General features: G+C 41.2%; 1 protein-coding gene across 1 annotated transcript in view; it reads right to left on the bottom strand.

The window, feature by feature from the left end:
- Window positions 1–3,813: 3,813 nt before the first annotated feature.
- CNGA1 (cyclic nucleotide gated channel subunit alpha 1) overlaps window positions 3,814–26,619 on the bottom strand; it is a 31,298-nt gene continuing 8,492 nt past the window's right edge. Inside the window, exons 2-9 of the mRNA XM_027599894.2 lie at window positions 17,500–17,620; window positions 16,256–16,387; window positions 14,846–14,908; window positions 10,537–10,578; window positions 10,337–10,447; window positions 8,317–8,424; window positions 7,429–7,535; window positions 3,814–5,653 (exon numbers count right to left, since the gene is read on the bottom strand). Coding sequence (XP_027455695.2) covers window positions 4,239–5,653; window positions 7,429–7,535; window positions 8,317–8,424; window positions 10,337–10,447; window positions 10,537–10,578; window positions 14,846–14,908; window positions 16,256–16,387; window positions 17,500–17,606 — 2,085 coding nt within the window. The 5' untranslated portion in view covers window positions 17,607–17,620 and the 3' untranslated portion in view covers window positions 3,814–4,238. The remainder of the gene's footprint in view (window positions 5,654–7,428; window positions 7,536–8,316; window positions 8,425–10,336; window positions 10,448–10,536; window positions 10,579–14,845; window positions 14,909–16,255; window positions 16,388–17,499; window positions 17,621–26,619) is intronic.

Raw genomic sequence — 26,619 nt, forward strand, 5'->3', positions numbered from 1 at the left:
CCTCACACCGCACTCTCTCCAGCCCCACAAGTGTAAGCACTGTTCTGATTCCTGCGATCATTCCGATGCCTGTTATTAAACTGTCACCTCAGAGGTACAGATCCATAAACACTACTCAGGATTGTGCTGTATGTTTGTAAATTCTGTAGAGAAGATGCGATGTGTGCATACAAAGTCAACAGGAATGCCAAGGTTAAGAGCAGGCACCCTGAAGCCTCACTGGGTTCAAATAGCAGCTTACCACTTCCTTCCCATGAGCCTCCGGCAAATTACCTAAACTCTCTATGCCTCCCTTTTAAACAGAAAACGCAGTGGAACCTATCTTATAAGCTATCATGAGGATTAAATGCATTCAGAAAGTCCTTGTACAGTGCCCGGCACAAACTAAACACTAGGTGTTATCTGTTATTATTCAAACATTTTACAGTACTCCCTTATATGAATAGATTCCAATTTTGTGTAATTGGCCTCCTCTTGATGGATATTTAAGTTGTTTCCAGTTTTTTACTATTATAAACATTCTTCAACATATCTCCTGTTGTATGTGTGCCCAATTTTCTGTAGTGAATGAAATTGCTGAGTTTTAGATGAGCCCAACCTTGGCTCTAGCAGATGATTAGCATAGGACTCTCCAACATGTGGTAAAAATTCCCACTCTTACTCCAAGTTCCTATATCCTCGCCAGTTTTAGTGTTGCCTGATCATCATTTCTGTATTTGTAAAAGGAGGAGGCGTGAATTAGATGATCTCTGGAGTCTTTTTGCGTTTTCTATATTCTCTGGTTTCCTTTCCATGCATTTCCCACTTTCTCCCTTCACCTAGAAATAACCTAGTCCAGTGAATAGCAAGCTTTTCTTTTGAGTCTATAAGCCTGCTGTTTGGTATTTTATATTCTGAACAGTCTATAAATGAAGACATCCAAAAATACCATTTCTGTAGTCTTGGAAGAATATTACCTAAATTGACGGTGTTTTAGCCAGGCATATTTCCAACACTGTGAAAACAGGTCAGTAGTTGCCAAACTTTTTAAAGCAATGAACTTCTTTTTTATTTAATAAAAATATAACCTGAATTTCAACATAAATGCTGCTTGCTCCCTTTTTTTCTTTTGCTCATCTCTAATACGTATCTTACAGAGTGTCAAAGGCCTGTAATGTAACTGTCATTATTGCTTTGTTGAACTCTCTGAAATTAAGAAATACTACAATGCTTCAATTTGTCTTGTTGCTTTATCCATCAAATTTGCATATTAAATTTATTTGATCGTGTTTTTTTAAAGATTTTATTTTATATTTGACACAGAGAGAACACAAGCAGGGGGAGCGGCAGGCAGAAGGAGAGAGAGAAGCAGGCTCCCCGCTGAGCAAGAGCCCGATGGAGGGCTCGATCCCAGGAGCCTGGGATCATGACCTGAGCCGAAAGCAGACACTTAGCCGACTGAGCCACCCAAGCGCCCCTTGATCAGGTTTTAGTTTTAGACTGGCATATAGTGTGCTATGCTAAAATCTTCTGGAAATCTTCATGTTAGGAAAAAAAAAACGCCCATTATTGTCAAAGAGCTCCGATTTTACTACTACCTATAATTTCTGTGAAGAAAAGTAAGTTTCCAGCTTTGAAGGTTGTAATTATAGACCAATATTGCCACCTAACGGTAAGAAGTTGAATCACATCATATTTCAAGTTGGAAAAGTTGGGGTTTTTTTTAAGATACATGCAAAACTCTGAAGGGATCTATTCCTATGAGAACATTACATTATAGCAGAGTTGCGGGGGAGGGTGCAGAGTAAACACTTATCAGACACGCCTTCAAGACTAGCTGATTGGGTTTCTGCTCCCTCATTGATCTGCCATCAATGAGTCCCAGAATTCTCTCTCATCTGCTCTCAGATGCAGTTACTAATGATCTTCAAATTTCAACCAGCCCTCCCTTGTACTTATATCAAACCTGTCCTAATCTTAATATGTTAAGACAGCCAATTGGAGTCTGGAATCAGTCTGGAATATGGGTGGTTTTTGGATTACTAAAAGGCAATTTCCTGCTTTGGCATTCACCTGTACCCAGGTCAGCATCCTTACCATGAGTCTCCCCAAAGCCCCATATTTCTTGTTTCCTTAAAAGATTTCCATATGAAGCCAGAACCCAGTTGTGAACCTCTGCATTGCATTCCAGGGGTCTCAACTGGAACCCCGCCACCACCTGTCAGAGCCTCCACCTGGAGGAGTCATGGAAAAGGAGTTGGCTAGGCCTTCCTGATTCCAAGTCTTTGAATCAAGAATCTGCCACCTGTCCAATATAAAGCATCAGAAAGACTCATAGAGCCGGGGGTCAGAGTTCATGAAATCAGAACCCTTGGATGGCTCTAGCTGAAATCAGACTCAAAGTACCCACCCTCCTGGGTGCTGTGACAGGGGCTGTTCTCCTTGGGATCCAGGCCCTGAGCCAGGTGTATAACTCTCACTCATCCTTACCTTAGCAGATCAAGCCTCTTCACGGTGTCTTGGAGGTGTTTATAATAGGCAACAAACAGAACAAAAAATAAAATGCGTGTGAAGGAGAAGGAAGAAGAAGAAGAAAAAGAGAGTTAAAAGAGCAGTTGTCTCAGGCAGAAACCATGTTATATATTAATGACAACCCACTCACTCCAGAACTAGTCACTTCCTCTGTAGTGAAGAAATACCTGCTAGCTGATATGGAAGAGATAAAATGTAAAATGCCAACACGAGACTGCAAACACCATGTACAGTTCAATGAATATTCTATTGGTAGAACAGAATATACTCTACCACAGACATACACTGATCAAGGTCCACAGAAATATCCAAAATGTCAAATTAACAAGATGTCATGTTAAGTCATATTATTATAGGCAGAGACAGAAATTTTATATCAATTCCAGTGATCTCTGTTAAGAATTTTTTTTTAACCACATCTGGGTTAAGTAGTAGAAAGCTGTGTGATTGATTAGCAATGTCTTCCACAACCACACACTTGTCATACAGTTCCCTTTTCTGAAATTTCTAGAACAATACCATTAACTCCTTCCTGGTTCTCTAGTTAGGTGCTTCTCAAGCTTTAATGTGGGTATGAATCACCCAGGGGTCTTGCTAAAAAGCAGATTCTAATCCAGTAGTTGTGGGGTAGGGCCTGAGATTCTGAATTTCTAAGAAGTTGCCTGATGATGCCCATGCTGATCCATAGAACTTACACATTCTCCTTTCCAGACATTACAATAATTTCCTTTGTTAATCATCCAGCAGTGGGATTATTTTTATATCTTTTCTTATTGCTGACCAGTCAGATGAGGAAGATAGTAGCCATTGCTATCAGGCCTTAATAATCAGAGAATCTGAAAAACTTATTATAAAAGTACAAATTGAGGGTTGCTGGCAGGGAGGTGGGTGGGGGGATGGGATAAATAGTGATGGGCATTAAGGAGGGTACTTGTTGTAATGAGCGCTGAGTGTTACATGCAAGTGATGAATCACTAAATTCTACCCCTGAAACTAATACTACACTATATGTTAACTAACTTGAATTTAAATAAAATCTGGAAAGAAAAAAATTCATTTTAAAAGATTCCTACATTTTATGATTTTTAATGTTACATATTTATATATCAGCATAGATATGTGAAGTCTGATTTGTCACACTTTCATCGTGAGAAGTTTCTCTTCACCACCCTTCCTAAGTCCTAGACTACAATGATTATTGTCCTTAAAATGACCCTAAAAGAGCCTAAAAAGACCCTAAAAAGGTCTAAAAGATCCTAAACTCCCTACTAAATTATCAAATAAATAATATTCACTATAGTCTTAGGACTTACTTTACTTTATTGCATTCTAATTCTTTTTAAAATGGTATCCTGAACATGACGTACATGGTAATTCCCAGTTGCTCCTCCACAATGTAAAATGCCTGAAAGTGAGGGATACTTGTTCACTTTTATAAAGAGTATTACATAAAAGGAGCATATATGAAAAAATCAGAAGATATAGATACTGACAAGTTAATCATTCTATATCTTTGCACATTATCCATTCTGAAAAAATCCTAAGGACGATGATCCTTTAATCACAGTACCTCACAAGTGAGTGTGTGGGCCTTGTGCCCTACACCCAAGCACACTCTGCTTATGGAAAAAGTCCCCCAGCTGAATCTTCCTCTTCTTCCAATTTAGAGTTGCCTAATCACATCACCAAAAGGATCATGAGGCACGTCCTTCTTAATGACCAGCTTTTCAGTCCTGTGTGGAGTCCAGGAGCCCACTTTCAACTCCAGATCCTTCAAGAGCTGAAAATTCTGTGTCAGTAAGTGGTTTCAGAAATCTCTCAACTTTGGTTAGTCTTTGCTTCAGTTTCTGCTGCATTGACTCATACTCAGCCAGGATCCGAGCAAACCTTGTTTGCAAGAGGTCTACTGACCCCTCCATTCGGGTGACCTTCTCTTCGAGATCTTTAGGATCACTTCCAGCATTTGCGATATTTAAATCCAGTAGACCATCTTTCATCAAGATTTGCTTTCCCTTCTCTTCTAGCATAGTTTTGGCATCTGGATACTCAGTGAGAGCTTCCATGAGGTCATCTTTGGAGAGACAGAACAGATCTGAGTAGCCAATACTTTTAATATTGGCTGTTCTTCGATTGCCAGCTTTGCTACCTTTAATGTTAAGGATACTGATCTCACCAAAGTAGCTGCCATCACTCAACACCACAAACTGAGTGATTCCGTCATCTGCCACCACGGCGAGTCTGCCTTCCTTGATGATGTACATCTCTCGTCCGATATCCCCTTTCTTGCAAATGTAATCTCCAGGACTGTAGACTTGGGGTTGCAATTTCAAGACCAACTCCACCAAAAGACCAGCTTCACAGTCCGCAAAAATACGCACTTTTTTTAAAGTGTCTAAGTGAACGTTGATGGCAATCTCTGCTCTCAGCTTATCAGGGAGATACTTCAGGACTTCTTTCTCATCAACTGTTTTTTTGTTGGTCCACAGATAGTCGAACCATTTGATAACTCTCTTTTCCATATCTTTGCTTACATTTCGAAAACGCATATATTGCTTGATCGCATCGATTCTTGCTTGAAATTCGGCTCTGGCAGCATTCATGTTGGAAATCATAGAACCTATGTTACCAACGATGGTAGCAAAAATTAACACTCCAATTAAGAAATCAACCACCACAAAGACATACTCAGAATCCCTCACAGGAGGCGGTGTTTCACCAATTGTGGTCAAAGTCAGTGTAGACCAGTAAAGGCTGTATACGTATTTTCTAGCCAAACGGCCAAATTCAGGATCATTAACATCAGGATACACCCATGTATCATTTCCGAATCCAACAGCTTTGGAAATAGAGAAGTACACACATGCATTCCAGTGGATAATGATGACAATATACATAACAAGGTTAGAAATCCTGAAGATGTTTGGGTAGTTTGTTCTTGTTTCTGTTCTCTGGAAGAACTCGAACATTCGAGAGATCCTTAACAGTCTGTTTAATCTAATTTCTGGATAGTTCCACCCCAGCTTAAAATACAGCAGATCAGTGGGTATCACTGATAGAAAATCAAGTTTAAATTGCAAGTTTGATTTATATTTCTCTATGAGTTTAGTTTCTTCCTTCACCAGCAGTCCTTGTTCTAAGTAACCTAAAATAGAAAAAAAGAAAACACAATTTAATGTTTTTTCATTTTTATGCCATTATGAATTTTTCTAAAATAACCCTCAATGAACTTCACTGAGTCCAAAACAAGAGTTCACTTCCAATAGGGGCACCTGGGTGGCTCAGTCGGTTAAGCAGCCGACTCTTGGATTCGGCCCAGGTCATGATTTCATGGGTCATGATCTCATGGGTCATGAGATCGAGCCCCTCATTGAGTCCCGCATCAGGCTCTACGCTCAGTGGGGGATCTGCTTGAAGATTCTCTCCCTCTGTCCCTTCCCTCACTTGTTCTCTCTCTCTCTCTCTCTCTCTCTCTCTCTCTCTCTCAAATAAATAAATAAATAAATAAATAAATAAATAAATAAATAAATAAATATTTTTTAAAAAATAGTTCATTTCCAATAAACATGCTTTTAACAATATAATAAAATATGAGTACTGATCAACATATGGCTATGGGAAATAATCTTTTGAAGAAATAAAAAATAAAATTTTGTCAGTGCAAAAAGTGAGAGCTTATATGCAATGTACTCATACATTGTATATCTACCAATCTCTCTAGATCCAGTTCTCTACCCAGGTAAAGCCATTCCTTATATGAACAGTGTTCTTGGAAATTTCTCTAAACACCCTGGCACTGTACCTAACGCCTCACGCCACTCTCTTGTCAGAACCCCAGCCCCACCCTTGAAGTTTGGGTACCTGCCTTACTGCCTTTTATGTGTATTCTTGCCTTGTCCCTTCAATGTGAAGAATAAATGTCCTTCAGAGGTTCGTTTTCTCTCTCCTTTTTGTCCCCCAGACTTCCTTAGTCAGCTGGGATCTTCCCTTCTCCTATGTTGCCACTGTGGGCCTTGAATTTCAGCATTCTGATACATTTCACTGGGGAAAGAACGTGTTCCTCTACCTATACCAGCTCCCAGAGCTGTGAGTAGGTCACAACAATGGGAGCATTGCTCCAGCACACAGATATTCAGAGCATGTCCCTATTTTACATAATGATTCTTTAATGCTCTTCTCTTTACAGCGGTTACCTTTGCACACAGAGCGCAGTGTAGAAACAATAAGCTTATCTACTTAACAAGAATACTTAAGGGGGGGCACCTGGGTGGCTCAGATGGTTAAGCATCTGCCTTCGGCTCAGGTCATGATCCCAGGGTCCTGGGATCAAGTCCCGCATCGGGCTCCCTGCTCAGTGGGGAGTCTGCTTCTCCCTCTGCCTCTCTCTCTCTCTCTCTCTGTCTCTCTGTCTCTCATGAATAAATAAACAAAATCTTTTAAAAAAAAAAAGAATACTTAAGGGAAAGCTATCAGATCCTGCCCCCTGGTCAACAATGCCTCACCATGACCACAAAGTTGAATTAAAGATTTGTGTACTCTTTGTCCAGCTCTGCTGGACACAGTGATATCCCCCCATGCCTCTTCATGGTATCTCTCTGTAGGTAGCAATTACCCTTTCATCACAGAGCTGGCAGAATATTTCTGTTCTCTTTATTCCTCTCACATGGCACTAACCCAATGGACAAGGTAATGGGAGAAAGCTACCAATCCACATTCAAAGGTTGCTTAATAAAGTGAATCGGTTGTAGTGACCTAAGCTTGTGGGTAGGCATATGGTACTCTTGCTCTCAACAGTGCCTTTTCCTCTAAAATAGATTTTTGTGAGTTTATTTTGAAGAATACTTGAATTATAAAATTTCAAATTATACTATAGAGATAAAAGCACAAAATTACAAAGTATCCAAAGCTGAACATATTTACCTGTCCTTATTCGTACGAACATATCAAGAAGATAGATTATGTCTGATAGGTAATCAAAAATGAGCCACCATTCTAGGTAATCAGACTGAAGTTCATCAAAACATGCTCTGTAAAAGAAAAACTTGTGTAATTAAAATGAAATGGGGGCGAGTTTAAGTAAGTGTCCTCTCTGCATAAGTTTTATCATGATGAGAGATCTAAGGCACTAAGACTAAGAGGGTCCTTAGAGTCCATAGAGTCCATTTAATCAACCATGGCTTTTCTGAATCTAAGCGGTCAGATTTAGTTTTCTCCTGCTTCTGAATTCCAGCATTCTTTGTTATACTAGTTCACATTGTGAAGACATCAAATAAAAATAAATGGCCTCAAGCTAATGTCAAAAGACATTGGGTTATACACATTGATAACCAAGTTCTTATTGACTATCTGTACCCAAAATGCTTCAAGGAATTGCGCTTAGTTCTGCATGTCTGAGATGTTTACTGTCTAAAAGACAGAGAACCATAGAAACCGCTTGGGAAACACATCTTGCTCTAAAACGACCTAAATCTTTGATCTTTCTCCACTCTTGGCAACATTTTTTTCTTAGAGTCCAAAAAATAAAAAAATAAAATAACAAAGTTTCTCCCAAAATTCTAATTAAATAGTTCAGCAATCAAAAGTTTAAAAACATCCCCCTACTCCCCATCCCAGTACTGGATTTCTAGGTATATTGGGAACCAAAGCACCTACTCCTGATTTAGGAAAACACATTGAGAATAATGTAACCTCTCTTTACAACCTGTGGTGGAGAAAAGAGGTATGTCCCGAAGAGCCCTTGACAAAACTGTTAAGTCAGGTGACTTAGAAACTAGAAGCAGGTCAAGATCCACAAAAATATATAGATACCTTGCAATAATCATAGTCCAGTTGTACATAACAGGTAAAGTGATGCAAAACAGCCAGTTGTAATACATGTTTCCTGAGGGATCAATAACCGTGACTTCTTTCTTCTCCCTAGCAGCAATTAGAAATAAAGTGGGAGGTTGCCAAGAAACAAGGACATTTTTATTTCACATATCAAATACGGTTCTGTCCATCACCCACAATTAATGAAACAGAAGTAAGCTGGAGAAACTCACTCCACAAGGAGAAAACTAGCTTGGCATGAGTGTGGTAGACATAAGAAATTGCTTAGTGAGGACTGGATAGATCGTTAAAGTACTAGTCTTACATTAAACCTTACGTTAGATTTTTTTTTTTTAAAGCCCTTGTTTTACTGTGATGTTGTGGACATTTCTACCAATCTAGCCACTGAAAAGGAATAGTGGCACAGATCATGCTAAACTCTGGAATAGTCCATTGACCTCTTTGGTAGGTTACGGGGTGAGAGAATGGGGTGTTGCCCCTCCCCTACCAGGTAACAGAACAATCAGGAACTATGCTGTGAGAGGGAACTCATGGCTTCATTCTCACCTGTATGGAAAGAAGAATATAACACAATCTAATAAAAAATCTTTGTTCATAAGCATCTCTGAAGGATGAAGAGGCAACAGAGGGCAGAGGCAAGGAAGGAAGGGAGGAAGGGAGGAAGGGAGGAAGGGAGGGAGGGAGGGAGGGAGGGAGGAATGGAGGAGGGAAGGGAGGGAGGGAGGGAGGGAGGGAGGGAGGGAGGGAGGAAGGAAGGAGGGAAGGAAGGAAGGAGGGAAGGAAGGAAGGAGGGAGGAATGGAGGGAGGGAGGGAGGAAGGGAGGGAGGAAAGGAAAGAAAAGAAGGGAGGGAGGGAGGAAGGAGGAGGGAAGGAAGGAAAGGAGAGAGGGAGGGAGGAAGGAAATATATGGTCAAATGGAAAATTTTAAAAATTTTCTAGTATCAACCTACATTAGGTTTTTTTGGGTTTTTTTGGTGGTGGTGGTGGTGGTGGTCGTGGTGGTGGTGGTGAGGTTTTTTAGGGGTTTTTTTTAAGATTTATTTTTAAGTAATCTCTACACCCAACATGGGGCTTGAACTTATAACCCCAAGATCAAAAGTCACATGTTTTACTGACTGAGCCAGCCGGGCACCCAAGCCCATATTATTAAGGACTTTTCCCTTTGTAAAAACCTCAACAGCTTTCCAGCAGGCACAAATAAGTGAATACTATCTGGTAAAGAGTTTTCTTTAAGTTTAGAAAACAATTTTCCCTTTAGTAAAAAGATAGCTTTGAAAATATCACTCAGCCTTACCCTCGTGAAATTCTAGCCCTCAAATGTTTGTTTAAAAAGGATCTTTCAGGGGCACCTGCATGGCTCAGTTGGGTAAGCATCTGCCTTCAGCTCAGGTCATGACCTCAGGGTCCTGGGATAGAGCCCCACTTCGGGCTCCCTGCTCAGCGGATAGCCTGCTTCTCCCTCTCCCTCTGCTGCTCCCCCTGCGTATGCTGTCTCTCTCTCTGTGTCAAATAAATAAATAAAATCTTTAAAACAAAAGGATCTTTCAAATGGCTGGTATTTTGATAAGCATTTGTACTGCTCTCAAAATTAAGCATGGGTTTCGCAAGGAAATTTGCTTACTTTTGGAGTATTTGCCATACAGTATTCATGACTCAGAGATGTTAATAAAAGTATTAAATATTTATTTCAACTTAAAAAGATTAATGTTAAGACCCAAGGAACCCAATTTTCTTGAAACCCAAATATCTCCCAATGGTAAATTTATCTTAACCAGAGCTCGAAGAAGATAATTAACCATAACATTGAAAATTCTTGATGAGAAAACTAAGAATAAAGCTACCACTGCTCATTTTAAGGAAACTAGAAAAAAATTTGATTCACATTTTATAATAATTTATTTCATCTTTTACACAGGGTTCCATAACTATAAACTTTCAGGAAATAACCCTACATCCAAAATCCACTATAAATTCGTTCCTAATTTCAAGGCCACTTACTCTTCTTTCTTATCTTTGCCTTTCTCCTCTTTCTTTTTCTTCTCTTTTTCCTTTTCTTTCTTCTTTTTCTTCTCTGAGTCCTTTTTATTTTCATTTTTATCACCTGATTTGCTGAAAAGTGAGAGATGTATTTACTAACAAGATATGAAAATTTTATGGGCCAAAAAATCTGGAATCACTCATGTCAAAGTCAAACTTACCTCTTCTTTTCTTTTTTCTTTTTCTTTTTTTCTTTTGGTTCTCTAAAGAAGAAATAATATCTAAGTCACATAATCAAATTACATTCTGACTTCCATTCTTATTTACTTTCTTCTCTCTCAAGCAAGAATTCTGGGCCTTGCGTTCAGAGACCTGCCCCCATGCTCAGGGACCAGAAATCTGGTCTTCTAATGGAGAGTTCTACAAAAACGGACATGCACCCAGATAATAAAACAAACAAGGAAAAATTCCTGGGTTAGAGCATGTGGAAAATTGAAGGAAATGGAGGTCGATAAAGGCATAAACCCAACAAGAGAAATTTAGGAAACAACAGCCCCCAAGGGTATAATTTCAAAGTCTCCATGTCCAAAAAAAAAATTATTATTTAAAATTAAGCTTCTTGGTATCACTTATCTCTTATTAAGAGCTTTGAGAATTTCAAGAAAATGCTATCAATTTTCTTTAGGGGGGTAATCCTGAATGCAGCAATTTTTTATGAGTAGTCAAAAAGCTCCACACAGTGGAATCCTAATTCTTAGAATCATTTACTGGATTTGAGATCACCTTTTTCTATATGCTATTTCCTCTGGAGTGGAGACTATGTGATTAGAGGCCTCTTTGTACAGCTGGCTCTCTATCAGCTGAAGAATGGATTCTGGAGTCAGGCAGACCTAAGGTCAAAATAGGCTGCCATTGTTGGCTCAAATGTCTTGGGAAAGTTTATTATTCAGACATGAATGAACAGGCATCTGACTACCAGGAGGGTAGTCAGAGAGGTTGTTAAAGGGAGGGAGATAGGTCTAGGCCTCAAAGTATAGGTAAGAGTTGGAGAAGTTGAGAAGAAGCGTGAGGATGTTAATGGGAAGAAAATTTTCAGGGGCCAATGTACAAATGAATTTAGTCTGTACATGGATAGCCTAGCAGAAGTGGAATGCTGCTATTGAGGAGAAATGGGAAACAGAATGGATAAGGAGGTGGGGCTTGGAACCTAAGGTTGTCATGTACAAAGGGGAATGGAACATAAAACTGGATGAGGGAGAATTTATTGCTATGAGAGCACACCCTTGTGATACAGGTTTTAACACCTTAGCACAGATCCTAGGAAATGGTGCTGACACACTGTTTGGGTGGCTTCCAGAAGCTCAGAAAAGGTGATGGCTCATGGAGGAAGGTATCAGAAAGACTCAGAGAAGTGATATGCTGAAGTGGACACTCCAAATAAGGAAGACAGCCCACCAACTGATTACAGTCCCTCAGAGGGCTCAGAGGACACAAAAATGATAAGACGTGTGCTGGTGGGAGGGGCACCGGCATCGATGAGAAACAGTGGTACTGTCCTCTGGAAGCCAGGACTGATAGTGGGAGGTGCTGAACTGGGCACAGAACCGGGTTCTCCGAGAGCCATAGGGATGACAGAACCTGGGAATAAGAGATCAGCGACAGCGTTTACTCCTCCGAAGAGAGATGGGTCCAATAACTGTAATTAGCATTAAGGGGAGCATGGGTGGTCAGGGGACTTAACTCACAGAGAGCTATGGATGAGGTCAATAAAATACCATATTCCTAGATAGATGCACAACCTTTTGGCTTGTCAGGGTACTGTTTAACATATACAGTCAAAACAGATCAGGAATGGATAAGCAGGAGATTGAGAGCAACTTAACCCAATAAAAAGTCACGACCTCACGAAGAGTTTCTAAACCTGAGCCACGTTCTCAGAAATGAAATCAGGGACTGAAGAATGAAATCACTGACAATATATGATTTATGGGGCTTCCACTGGGTCTCAAGACCCCCCACTGGGGTCATTTCTCCAGTTCCTCAGTGTAAAAGTGGAATATAATATTTGGTCATTGGTAGAAACCTCATCCCTACTAGTGCCTTGACTTGTAGAGGAAGAGCGACTATAATGGGGGAGGGCCAAGTGGAAGCCCTCGAGTTGCCCCCCACCTGCTGCCTGAAAACAATACTGCATCCTGGACAGGAAACAAAATGTAATCCTTAAAGACCTCATGCGTGCGGGGGTGGTGGTTCCCTCCCACCACCATTTAATTCAATGTCTGGTCCCTATGAAAACCACATGGGTACCAGTGGCTGGCAGCAGACTACTGCAAAATCAACCACAGAGTAGCCTCAATTGCAGCTGCTTTGGCAAATGTGAAAAACAATGCACTCAGACAATCTAGACCATATACCTAATGTCCTGGGTCAGTCATGGTGAGCGTGTGATTTTTTTATCACTGTCAGGGAATTGGATCAGAAATAGTTATGAGATGGAAAGCAGCACACATTTATAGTCTTTTCCAGGGCTATGTTGTCTCTCCTGCTCAATGTCATGACACAGCCTAGAGGGACCTGGACCATCTGGACATTCTGAGGAATGTCACATTGGTCCACTATATCAATGGCATCATGTAATAGGCCCTTGAAAGAGGATTAACTAGCCATGGGACAGAAAATGACTATTGACTATAAGCTGGATTCTGTCAGAGTGAACAAGTTATAAGGTTGTACAGCAATCCAGCACATGATGAAGGGGTATATCTGGGATCAAGATGTGCCACTTGATGGCCACAAGATGAAGCATGTGGCACAGTACCCTCCCCCCATGTCATCTATCACTGTTGTATCAGCACCTATTCCTCAACTCTCCACCATGGCCATATGTGGGGGTCTCACAGGAGCAGTTGATGGAGCATGGTCTCTGAATGGGTCAGCCTGACATCGGGATGCAAGTCAAAATGGGCTGTGTCTACACTATAGCCCTACTTAGAGGTGACCCTAAAAGATTATGGTAAAGTTAATCTTACCAATGGCACAGCTTCAAGCAGCGCACCATCATCCACTTTGTGTGGAAAAGGAAATGACCATGTATGGGTCTGGGAACCAAGGAGTTTCAGTAGGAGTGACTCACATAGGGAATGTGTCCTTCTCATCCCCACAATTTCATGGTCTGTGGATCTAGAGGTTTCCAGATGGATCATGTGTGTTCCAGGCAACACAGTTAGTGTCCCATTAAACATTAAGCTATGACTCCCCAGTTGCTTTGGGCCCCTCGTGCCAAAAAACCAATAGGCAAGAAGGGGAGTCACCATACTGGCAAAAGTAACTGACTTCTTTCATCACAACTAGATAGTGTTGCTGTTATACAGTTGGGGGGCAGGTATATTTGGCACCTAGGTGATCTGCTCTGGTGTGTTTGGTGTTCTCCAGCCCGGCTTTAGTGGTAAATGGACAAATACAGCAGCTATAAGTCAAGAAGGGCATGGTGTCCAGGGGCCCAAATCCTTTAGGGACAAGAGTCTGCGTCATTCATCCCATGAAGCAAATCATCTAGAGCAGCAGAAGTGCTGACCAGAGGCGACAGGATTCTAGAATGAGTAGGAAAGGAGGGCGTAAGCTATTTCAGTTAAAGCCTCAAGACCAGCTGCAGCTGTCAGGGACCTAGGTTTATCCCATTAACCTTCCTTGTATAAGCTTCCCCAGGAAAAAAAATCAAGACTCCTGGAGGAGGTATATTCCCACATAGGGTGAATTTTCTATATGAAGAAAGTGGACCTGAACAGTGCAAGAAACGTGCTGTCTGGATGCAGTAATGCACAGAACTCTGGCACTCATTCCCCACCAGCCAAGAGTATTGGTTGCTGACAGCTCACAGTCTTCCTCTCCTTTGGCTGGCATTGGCCTAAGGAAGCCACCATGTTCAAAGCTATGTGCCCCCATCCTAGGGGCTCCCCTCATCCAAGACTGTGCCTGTGCAAAGGCCCAGTCCTACCGCCTAACTATGACACAACTCTGAAGGGGCCCCCCTGCTCTAGAGTTCCTCATACCAACTCTATCCTCTGAAGTCCAACTTCTCCCTCTGCCCAGTCTGCTCTCCTAACTCCCTCCTAGGTATCATTCCTAAAAGCACTCCCAATAAAACTTTGCACACAAACCTCCCTCTCAGAGATTGTCTCATAAGGAACTTGACCTAAGACACATTGGCTTAGAATAGAAAAGATTACTGGTAGTTCATTTATTTTTGTCCATAAGGAGGGGCACTTGCATTTACACGCTAGACAACGGTTTTCTGTATGCATTCAATCACATACATACATACATACATACATACATGCTGCTTTTAATATGGGTAGCCACATTTTTCAGAAGTAAATAAACCAATGACAAAAATAACAGAATACCGTTGCTATTGTATTAGGTAGTTTTCCTAATAAAGATCTCCTCTCTAGCAGCTTCAGATATACTCCTACCTTTTTACTGGTGGTCTTTAAAAGCAAAGCTTTGGTTTCCTATTGTAAATGTACTTACTGCTCCTTATTGCTGCTGTTGTTAACATTGAAAAGTGCAAGGGCACCAGGCAGGTACTGCTCCCTGGAAAATGAAAATCATAACAGTCACCATCTGTATAATGTCCATGGTAAGCAAGCAGTCTTAAAGAACAAATTATTTTCAGTTACTAACTACTGCCTAGACATTTTTTTTTTTTTATTTAATCATTCATTTGACAGAGAGAAACACAGCAAGAATGGGAACACAAGCAGGGGGAGCGGGGGAGGGAGAAGCAGGCTTCCCGCGGAGCGGGGAGCCTGATGCGGGGCTCGATCCCAGGACCCTGAGATCATGACCTGAGCCGAAGGCAGACGCTTAACTGAATGAGCCACCCAGGCGCCCCTAGACCATTTTTGGAAGTATAGAGCTCCATGAAGCTTGAGTTGCTAAATATCAGTGCTGTGAACCAAAGTGATTAATACATACTTACTAATCAACGCTAACACCAAAAATTAGCATCCTCCATGGCCTCCAGGGAGCCACCTTGGATGCCGCCAATTGCCAGCAAGAGATCTAAGACTTAGACTGTCAGGGAAAATAGGAAGAAAATAAAAGACAAATAAAAACGGTGGGAAAACTAAAGGTGGTCAGTGGGAAAAGAAGTAAGAGAGAGGAAAAAAGGAAGGAGAAAAAGCAAAGAAGAAGTAAATATGTTCTACAGGGTGAGAACTCCTGATCCACACCAACGCCACGTTCCTCCCACACCCTCCAAGTCACGTGTGTGAAGTTTTCATGAGAGCTTCATTTCCTACTAAGGACGTTTAGCTTTTCTTCTCTAGCTACACACACTAGTGCTCTACTCCCCTGAAAGTAGGGTCAAATGGGATTCAGCATTTTAGAGGATCACAGCCAACCCCTCCCAAGTACAATTGCCTCAGGACCCTGAAAGAAGGATCAGAAAGAAGGAGGAAGTCAGAGAGGACTGGGGCATGAGGTTCTTAAGGGACAGAGACAGGTCTCAGGGAAAATGACCAGCAGGAGCGTTTGTGACTTATGGGCCCCGTGGACATGAATAATCATCAGGCTGTGACAGTTTTCCAAGAGAGGAAAAGGCTAAGTAGCAAGTTACTCGCAAGATCCTGAGAAGTGGCTGGGTAGCAGGAATTTGCCAAGCCCACTAGGTGGAGGAGTAGAATACCTTTCTTTCATCTAAGTACTAGTTTAAAAAGATCTGGAGGGGTGGCGCCTGGGTGGCTCAGGTCATGATCCCAGGGTCCTGGGATCGAGCCCCGCATCGGGCTCCGTGCTCCACGGGAAGCCTGCTTCTCCCTCTCCCACTCCCCCTGCTTGTGTTCCCTCTCTCGCTGTGTCTCTCTCTGTCAAATAAATAAACAAAATCTTTTAAAAATGAAAATAAAAAGATCTGGAGGAATAGATCGAAGTGCTCACCTCTGTGATGGCCCCCCTCTGTGTGAGTTATTTCTACAGGAATCCCTTGCATGGGGGTTTTCATTCTCTGATTCTTCAAACATGGAGACACTGTCATCATCATCATCATCCTCATCATCATCAGAAAAGGAGCTATGGTCCAACAGGAGGCAGAGATGAATTAGATCAATGTTTTAAACCATTATGAAGGAATAACATTTCTCATTAGGAGGACCATTGCTTCATCTTCTCTCCTTCCCTCTCAAACTAACATATAACCCTTTTTAATTAGAGTGAAATGAGAATTTCAGAATACATGGAATTAGATAAGGTATATGCACAATTCAATAAAATGTATGTAATTAAGAAACTACTTTCTAGGTCTTCCATATTTCTTTTATTTGGTTCATTGATTAATGTTAATATTATCAAATAGAAAGTATGAATCTGTGCTTTAGGCCACAGTATACATTTGTACGAACAAACCTGTAATAACATTTCTTCCCACAAAAAAATAAATTCAACCACATTTATGCATGTTCTATTCATTTATAAGGTAACAATTTTATTTTAAGAGCAATTAATTAACATACAATGTATTATTAGTTTCAGAGGTAGACGTCAGTGATTTCTCAGTCTTATATAACACCCAGTGCTCATTACATCATGCACCCTCCTTAATGCCCATCACCCAGTTACCCCATTCCCCCACCTCCCCCCCCAGCAACCCTCAATTTGTTTCCTATAGTTAAGAGTCTCTTATCGTTTGCCTCCCTCTCTGATTTCGTCTTATTTTATTTTTCCCTCCCTTCCCCTATGTTCACTTGTTCTGTTTCATAAATTCCACACATTAGTGAAATCATATGATAATTGTCTTTCTCTGATTGACTTACTTCGCTTAGCATAATATAGGGTAACCACTTTAAATTATACTTTTAAAACATTTAGCATTTCCCACTTTGTATTGTTTTCACATTCATCTATGGCAATGTTACCTCTGCAGATTTGAAATGTCCCGTAAGAAAAGGCCTTGCCAATGATTAAGGAAATATATGGCATATGTGCTTCTAAATTATGACCACAATAATATCTATGTTCATTTGTGAGACAAGTTATGCTGTTCCAAAGTATAGATAAGTTGATGAAATTAAATAAATTACAAAGATCAAGGTCACAAATTAAAAGTTAAACTGAAATTAAACCTAGTTACATTTAAGAATGGTGGCTGGTATTAAAAATGCATGGAAAAAAATGCATGGATTTACCTGCCTGCTGCATTTTCCATCCTTCTTATTTCCTTTTCAATATCTGGAGCAATCACATTGGGAACATTTATAAAAGAGTACCATGTATTGATAATATTTTTCTTCATGGTTAGTTTAATATCTGAGGAGAAAAAAGCCTTTATTAGTAAAAAGACTTTATATATTTATATATATAATCAAAAGTTTCACTCTACCTTTCATCTAAGGCTGTCATAATGATTTTATGTGGGAATTATTCTTTAATAGCATACAGATGTGGCCTAAACCTTTAATTACCACTAGCTAGTTTTTTGTGTATTTTTTTTTAAATTCAAGAATATACCAGAGGTGCAGAATTTTTTTTTTTTTAATTTTGGATTTAACCCAGCTTTAAAATATTCAGGCAATGTAGGCATAAAACAAAACTATAGGGACCTCGCATACACATCAAACAAGTAACAATAAAAAGTAGTAAAATAAAATACCAAAACGAATGTAATCTGCTGTGAATGTCTACAAGCATTCAAAAAAAGGCGGGGGCGGGGTGGATTCTTGAGCGATATTCAAACTTTGGAGTGCAAAAGGTTGCGACTGATCCACAATTTTAGCAAGTCCCCTAAATTATTCTGAGACATATCATGCTCGGCTTCCCGTGCTACCACTTCAGGCGTCAGGAGAATGCCAAGAACCAAGAGATCCTGAATTCCCTCAGGTATGTCCGATCCGGCGTGGGTTCGAGCCCAACTTCTTGCTCTTGGAGAGGCGCGCGCACCGCTCCTCGCCTTCCTGGTGAGGCTCTGCCCGGACCCCAAGACCACGCGACTGCGCTCGGGACCAACTCACGTTCACCCCCTGGTCTCGGGTGTGCTGCAGCCCCGTCGCCGGGAACTTGGAAGGAACGGTGTGCCTGTGAGCAGGTTACGGCCGCGGCTTTGCGACCACTGGCATCAGAAGCCCTGCTGTCCCATGGGGCCCAGCTGTGCCTAGGGCGCCTCTCCTACCCCCGCTTGCTTGACAGTCACAGCGCTGCCCTCTGGGGATTTCATCCCTGATGGTGTTTCCTCCAAATGTGCACGGAGGAATGCCTGTGGTCCAGGAAAATCCCTCGAAATGGACACTGGGTGTGCATCCCAGCCTTCCCTCTTCCGAACAATGTTCCTCACTCTCTTAAAGTGTCAGGTGTCCCCAGGAAAAAAAGAAAAATCAGTATCTAGTCAGGGCCTCCAAGAACAGTGCCACTGTTTACTAGCTCTTGTACTGAAGGTGCATGCCATGGTCTGCTGGTGAAGGCCCAAAAAGGGCCAACGTGCTGACAGGATGACTGCAAGGTGCTGGGTAATTTCAACACCTCCCATACCTCTGCCTTATCCTTCCTGGACAGCTGGTCATCTAGCCATTACACACACACACACACACACACACACACACACACACACACACACACACACACACACCACGCACCTGACCTGCCCTCCAGGTTTTTATTATATGGCTTGGGGATTTTTCCTTTGTTATTTTTCGACCACGATTTCTGGATTTGGGCAACAAACTTGACTTTATTATTAATAAGCAAAAACCAAAAAAAGAGAGAGAAAAGCAATCACTGGATGTGGAAAAATGCATAAAAGACACTTCATTCTTTATAGTAAAATACGTTAAAGAATGACTTGCTTTTCATAAAAAGTTAAATCTTCAAGTGAGGATAGCAATCAATGATGCTCTATATTTTACTCTAGTATTTACTCTATACTAGTAGTATATAGTATATAGTATAGTACTAGTAAATATATATTTACTCTAGTATTCAAACAATGATGAAAATAACTAGCAGTAGTCAAAAAATAAATCAAGAATTTTTGTGATGTTAATGAAATGTATATATATTTTAAAATATAATTAAATTTGACTAAGAAACAGCACTTTTTAGGAAGAAAATTATTTCATTGACTCCTTTTCAGTCTCAGAATGGATGTGACTAATCTGGTTATATTTACAGCATGTGGACTTCCTATTGGCATCCGTGAACACTCTCTCTGAGAGACCTTATGCCTCATGACAAGGAAAGGGAGAATATATGCTTGTTTCATCCATCACAAGATAGAAAAATTTATGTGAGTTAAAGGTTAAACAAGGACATAAAATATCCAATATGTCAGAACAAACCAAGCCTTGACCTTGCTTGTACCTAAAGAAAAAAAGAATCCGTTCCCTTATCCTATAACTTCCTGGCCTAAGCCTTCTACATAGGAAAAGACATTTGTTTTTAATGGCACACTTACATTTTTAATACATATATCATATTTAATATATCACTCTATTGACACATATTTCACTCTAGGAAAGAAAGGAGAAAATATAAATAGAAAAATAAAGTTACTCAAAATTCCACTCCAGACCTTATAATTATTTATCAACATATTTTCCCCAATGCTTTTATGGTTTCCTTTTTCACATTAAAAATTTTAATCTACCTCCAACTTATTTTGGTGTAAGGTGTGATATAGAGATTTAACTTTATATTTTCTAAATGGCTAGCCAGTATTCTAAAATGGCACTTAATAATCAATAGTCCACCTTTTCCCTACTGATTTGAAATGTCATCATTCTAAACTTGCCTGTCAACCATAGAGATTTTGATGAAGATTTTATTTATTTATTTATTTATTTATTTATTTATTTGAGAGAGAGAGAGAGCACAAGCGGTGGGCGGGGGGGGGGCGGAGGTAGCAGAGGGAGAAGGGGAAGCACACTCCCTGCTGAGCAGTGACCCGACTTAGGGCTTGATCCCAAGGATCAGCAAAATGATTGGGAAAAATCTTATGGACAGTTCAGGCAAAATTAATTTGGAACATGAACTATGAATGCCCAGGAAGCTGTCCATTCTATTGTTTGACATCAGGTTCTAATATGGGTTCAAATCCTGACTCTACCACTTACTAGTTGAATGAACTCAAGTGAGTTTTTTGAACCTTACTGAACTTCAATTTTAACATCTATACAATCAGATTAATAGTATCTCTTCTGTATCAAATAGCAGAAAAGATGCTGCATACCCTCCATCGCAAATCCACACATGCAAACATAATTAACTGTGCGTCCGTGGTTCTCTGAATTTAGTAGGAATGATACCTATGAAACTTGTTTAAAACGCAGGTATCAGGGGCACCTGGGTGGCTCAGTCATTAAGCGTCTGCCTTCGGCTCGGGTCATGATCCCAGAGTCCTGGGATCGAGCCCCGCATTGGGCTCCCTGCTCAGTGAGAGGCCTGCTTCTCCCTCTCCCACTCCCCCTGCTTGTGTTCCCTCTCTTGTTGTGTTTCTCTCTGTCAAATAAATAAGTAAAATCTTTAAAAAATAAATAAAATAAAATAAAATGCCAATATCAGGGTCCTGCTCTCAGAGTATGAATGAAGTACGACTTTGGGTACGTGAATCTACAATTTTATCAAGCACCATAAGTAATTCTGTTTCAAACGATTCCTGAATCACACTTAAAGAAATAGGACTTTATGCTACGGGCCCCTGGTGCACTCCCCCAGCCATATCTGTAATGCCGAGTAGAGTAGTGGGGGAGAGGAAATAATGGTCAGGAAAGGGTTCAAGGTTGCTGTTACCTCTCTGACATTTCAGATCTACAAATCTGAAACCTTTAGAATCAATTCCCAAAGACAAAATCCGCAAACAACTACTATAACAAAAAGTCAATTTCATAACTTAAGAAATACAGACTTTGGGGCGCCTGGGTGGCTCAGTCAGTTAGACAGCTGCCTTCGGCTCAGGTCATGGTCCCAGGGTCCTGGGATCGAGCCCCACATTGGGCTCCCCGCTCAGCAGGGGGTCTGCTTCTCCCTCTCCCTCTGCTGTTCCCCCTGCTTGTGCTCTCTCTCTAAATATATAAATAAATAAATCTTTAAAAAAAAAAGAAATACAGACTTTAATTTGAAAAACAGTCTGTAAAATTCATTATATTAATAGAAAAAAGATGAGAAGGGTCATATGATAATTTCAACAGATGAAGAAAAGGTACTTGACAAAATTCAACACTTATTCATAATACAAAACCTTAGCAAATTAGGAATTGAAAGAAACTTCTGCAACCCGATAAAAAACATGTACAATAAACCTGTAGCTAACATCATACTTAATAATGAAAGGCTAAACGTGTTCCCCCTAAAGTCAAGAACAAGGCAAGGATATTTTAGAGGTATTCAACATTGTCCTAGCTCTCTTGAAATAAGCCCCTAAAATATTTTAAAATAAAGAATAAAAGTCATCCATATTGTGAAGAAATAAAATTATCTTTATTTGCAGATGACAATAGTGTATTAGACAATCCTAAAGAACCTACAAAAAATTTAGAACAAGTAAGTAAACTTGGCAAGGTCTCAGGACAAAAATCAATGTAAAAAAATTTATTTTCTTTCTGTATGTTAGCAATGAATAATTAGAAAATGAAATGAAACTGAAAATATATATAGCAAGCAATTAATGTCCATTTTGATGAATGAATCTTATTTACAAAATTCTCTGCCAGAGGCTGTAAGAAAGAAGCCCAAAGATGAGTATGGCCTGAAACAGCTTACAACTAGTAGCGGAGAGGACGGGAGCATCACACTCAACACATGGTTGGGGCCCATGAAGGGAACTAAAGTAAATATTTATAATTGCTGATCACTTCTTCAATTTCCAAGATTATTTCTTCTTTGTTTCAAAATTAGCAGACATTATAAATTCTAGCCTGGGTACCTCAGTCGTTAAGTGTCTGCCTTCGGCTCAGGTCATGATCCCAGGGTCCTGGGATCGAGCCCCGCATCGGGCTCCCTGCTCCGCAGGGAAGCCTGCTTCTCCCTCTCCCACTCCCCCTGCTTGTGTTCCCTCTCTTGCTGTGTCTCTCTCTATCAGATAAATAAATAAAATCTTTTAAAAAAATTAGCAGACATTTTAATAGTATCATATTATAAGAAAAGAATGATAGCTGGACTATTTCTTAAACTCTAGGAGGGTTTTTAAACTCTATTTTTTAAACTCTGCGGGGGGGGGGTTAAAAAAGAAAAAAAAAATCCCTTGCAGCTAAATTATGAAGAGGTTCGTGAGGAAGATGGCACCGTACAGAAACATGATCTACAATCACGGTCCAAGCAAAAAAATGGTGAAATCAGATGGTTCAATAGAGAGAAATAATATCAAAGGCATTGGAAAACCTACACAGGGAAACTGAGAAAACCCAGAGATGAGCGGTAACAGGGCCCTGCTCCCTGTCCTAGAGCAGGAGACAGGCAGGGAAGAGGAGATGATTAGAGCCTAAAGCCGGGGCTTCCAGGCTGGAAGACAGAACCGCTGTGGGAGACGCCCCAGAGGCAAAGACTGAGTGGAAGAAGTGACTTCACCTCTGACTTCCCCCTCCTCTGCCCTCCGTCTTCCACAAGTGCCTCCCAACAGCCGAATCCAAACAAAGCAGTGGGGCCTGGAAACATAGATTGTGGGGAAGAGGAGGCAAGGATCCAAGTTCAAATGGAAATGAGTGCGTGAGCAGGTTGGATCAAACAAGTGGAAGTGGGCTGGTAAAAAGACCTTTCTTTCTGGGTAAAGGGAAATTCATGAGCAAAGTCAGAAGGGTAGGAAAGATGCTGTCAGGAGAATATAGATTCATCTAGTTTAACTAGAGGACACAGAACCTGGGGGAAATAAGCATGGGGAAGTAAGAGGATTTTGGCAAAATAGGTGCTCATTCTTCATTTCATAGGAAATAGTCACTGAAGATTTCAAGGCATGGAATGACGTTATCCCAGTGTACTTTAGGACAATTAATCTGTTAGCAGAGTACAGGATAAATTGGATTAGAGGCATTATAAATTCTTGCCATGGAGTCTCAGCTTGGCCTTTAATGTTGCTCATCAATCGTCTTCCTGTATCCACAGAAGCTAGTCTGAGCCTCCTCCATTAGTTTAATGCCCTACTTCCAACCCCACCCCCAAGAGACATCCCCTACTTTACTAAACTCTAGACACATTTGTCCATTCACTGATAAAAATTGCTGGAGGAATGAGCCACGTTTGAGTTACCACACAGCACCCAGTGAAGATGTTTGCGTAGAGCAAGCACAAGAGAGTATCTATGGAACTGACTCCGAGCCTGGGAGAAGAAGCTGAGGCTGTCAGAAAACTGAAGTAAGATGAAAAAAGCCACTTGGTGGCTATAGTCCTTCCATTCTCTCTTCCTCCCATTCTCCCTTCCCTCCCACCGAAAATATTTATTCAACATCTACTAGCAGCAGGCAATGTGTTAAGTGCTATGCTATAGAGATTACCAACATGATACATGCTTAAAGAAATGCATAGTATGGTTAATAAAACAGATAAGATATTTAATAGATAAGTAACACTTTTGATGGAGGCTATCTTTCGAGTCCCAATAGAAAACAAAGATACACTCAAAGTGGGGTAATTCCTCAAGAGGTTTATTTCCAAATGGACTGTTTACAAAGGTGTTCTTGTAAGGGAAACACAAAGCACAGTGCAGTAACCAGGGCCTACTAATGACCGGTTACCACCCCTAGGCTCCCAACACAAGCAGAGGGAATGGTCACCAGCCCTGCAAGGAGAGGGAGTTGTGCAGAGTAACGAGTCACGAGACAGCAACTTACCACTGAAGGACACAGTCAGCACAGGGCAAGCCCACAGGAAGGATGCCACCAGGACACCCAATACTTTGACCTCATTGGCTCCCTACTCCCCCGCCCCTGATAGGATTCGACACTGGGTGACCTCAGAGAGCATGTAAATGCTTCCATAAAGGGCAGTTCTCTCCTCCAGAATACAGAATGGGGAAGGGGTGTGTTATAGATTGAATTGTGTCCTCCAAGGATTATATCTTGCAGTCCTACGCCTCAGTACCTTAGAATGTGATCTTATTTGGAAATTGGGTCTTTTTAACTAGGTGGGCCCTAGTCCAGTACTACTGATGTCTTTATAAAAAGGAAAAATTGGGACACGGACCCCCCCCCCCACTATGGCGATACACAGAACATTGAGAGGATGGAGGGTTGGAATAATGCATCTACAAGCCAAGGAATGCCTGTGGTTACCAGAAAGTGGGAAAGAGGCATGGGACGGATGCTTCCCTAAGTGCCTTCAGAGGGAGTATGGCCCTCATAATACCTCGATTGGGTACTTCTGGCTGCAGAATGGAGACAATACATTTCTGCTGTTTGAAGCCACCCAATTTGGGTTAGTTTGTTATAGCAGAGTCCTAGGAAACTAATACAGGGTGGAAAGGAAGCCAGAGGGTCAAACAGCCAATATCAAGCACTTAGAGGTAGGTCAGGGTCAGAGATGCACTGGCAGCCGGGAGGAAATGCACCTAATCTTTGACAGGGGCTGGAGATAAAGCTTCCCAAAAAGGCAAGGCTGGGGCAGCCTTGGAGACAGAGCAGACATCTGCCAAGCCTATTATGATGTGGAACAAGATTCTAGGCAGAAGCTGTAGCAAGTAGGAAAAAAACAAACACGTGAGAGAGCGCGGTGCCGTCAGGTAACCCCAGCAGACCAAAGGTTTTCACACCCTGGTGCGACAGATTTACGCAGGATGAGAACAGGCAAGTGAGAAAGAACTTCTGTGTGTTGTCCATTCTCTTTATCACTGGACCACTTTCCGACCATAGGAACAAAGAGAGAAAGGAAAGAAATGTTTGTTGAGTCTCTGCTATAAGTCAGGCCTTATGTTAGGTCAGCACATTTAATCCACATAAGAATCTGAGGCAGGGCTTTCTGTTCTTCATTTCACCGGGGAGGGTATGAAGCTCAGAGAGGTTAAAGGATTTGCTCAAGTTCATATGACTTTTATGGTGGAGCTGGGATGTAAAAACACCACAGCAAAGCTCAAGCCCTCGTTGCACATCTCAGGAAACGCATCATATGGGAATTCAGTCACCAGATGCCCCCAAGCGACCCTTGTTTGTCCTGCTTCATTCCTATCAGTGTGGTCTTCTCCATAAAAGGGTGCCTTTTGGGTGTGGCCAGTTACTTACAAGGCAATGCCATAAATTCAAAAAGCATGTTAAAATTTCGACTTAAGCAAAGGGGTGGTATTGGAGGGTTTTATCTTCCAATGATAGCCCTTAGGATCCCCAACTCGCCCCCAAATAATACCTTTAAAAAAAAAACAGTAGATTTGAAATAAGTTTCTAGCCCCCACTTCTCACCTAAGCCCCTACTATGTAGGAATTCTGAATCTGCTACTGAACTTAGGAAAAGTACCAGAAGGGATTTTTCTATAATTTCCCTCAACGGAGCTCCTTAAGGGAAGGAATAGTTTTTGTTTGGGTTTCGTCTGTGTATCTGCAGCATTTAGAGCTGTGCTTGGAACCTAGCAGGTACCCAGTGATGTTTGTGGAAAGAATGAATGAGTAAAGGAAGAGATGAAGGCCTGAGGCCGCAGAGCAGAAAATGGTGATGGAATGATTCCTGATCATCTTTGCTTTGCCAGGACTCCAAACTCTTTACTGAAGTCCCCTTTCCTGTCTCCTCTCTTTATCACTTCCTCCCAATCCACAAATCCTGGTGCCATGAGTTAGAGTTGTAAGGACACTCGGATCCGATGATCCTGTGGCCCCTAGAAAAGCGGCGTGGGTATGGATCTCATTTTTTCATCAATCAGTAAGTTCTGGGCCACCAAAGCTCCTGGGTGAACCAGACAAATGCCATCTTGGACAAATCTGTGACCTGAAAGCCTTCTTGAGCACAGCCCCTCACCCCACATTCTTTCTTTTTGTTTACCCACACCCTTAAGCATGCCCTTGGCATAATGTCCTTGATCTGCTATGGAGATAAAACTATGACACACCTGTTCTTTTTTTTATTTAAATTCAATTAATTAACATGTGATGTATTATTGGTTTCAGAAGTAGAGGTCAGTGATTCCTCAGTCTCATATAACACCCAGTGCTCATACCATCACGTACCCTCCTTAGCGCCCATCACCCAGTTACCCCATCTCCCCCACCCCTCGCCCCTCCAGCAACCCTCAGTTCATCTCCTCTGATTAAGAGTCTCTACGCTTTGTGTAGGTGTACTTTACTCATCTGTAAGTCCCTTAAATCGCATAGCAACAAATATGTGTTTATCAGTTTATGGCTTACAAAGCA

Source organism: Zalophus californianus, chromosome 2 (assembly GCF_009762305.2).
Source record: "Zalophus californianus isolate mZalCal1 chromosome 2, mZalCal1.pri.v2, whole genome shotgun sequence".
Lineage (NCBI taxonomy): Eukaryota > Metazoa > Chordata > Mammalia > Carnivora > Otariidae > Zalophus > Zalophus californianus.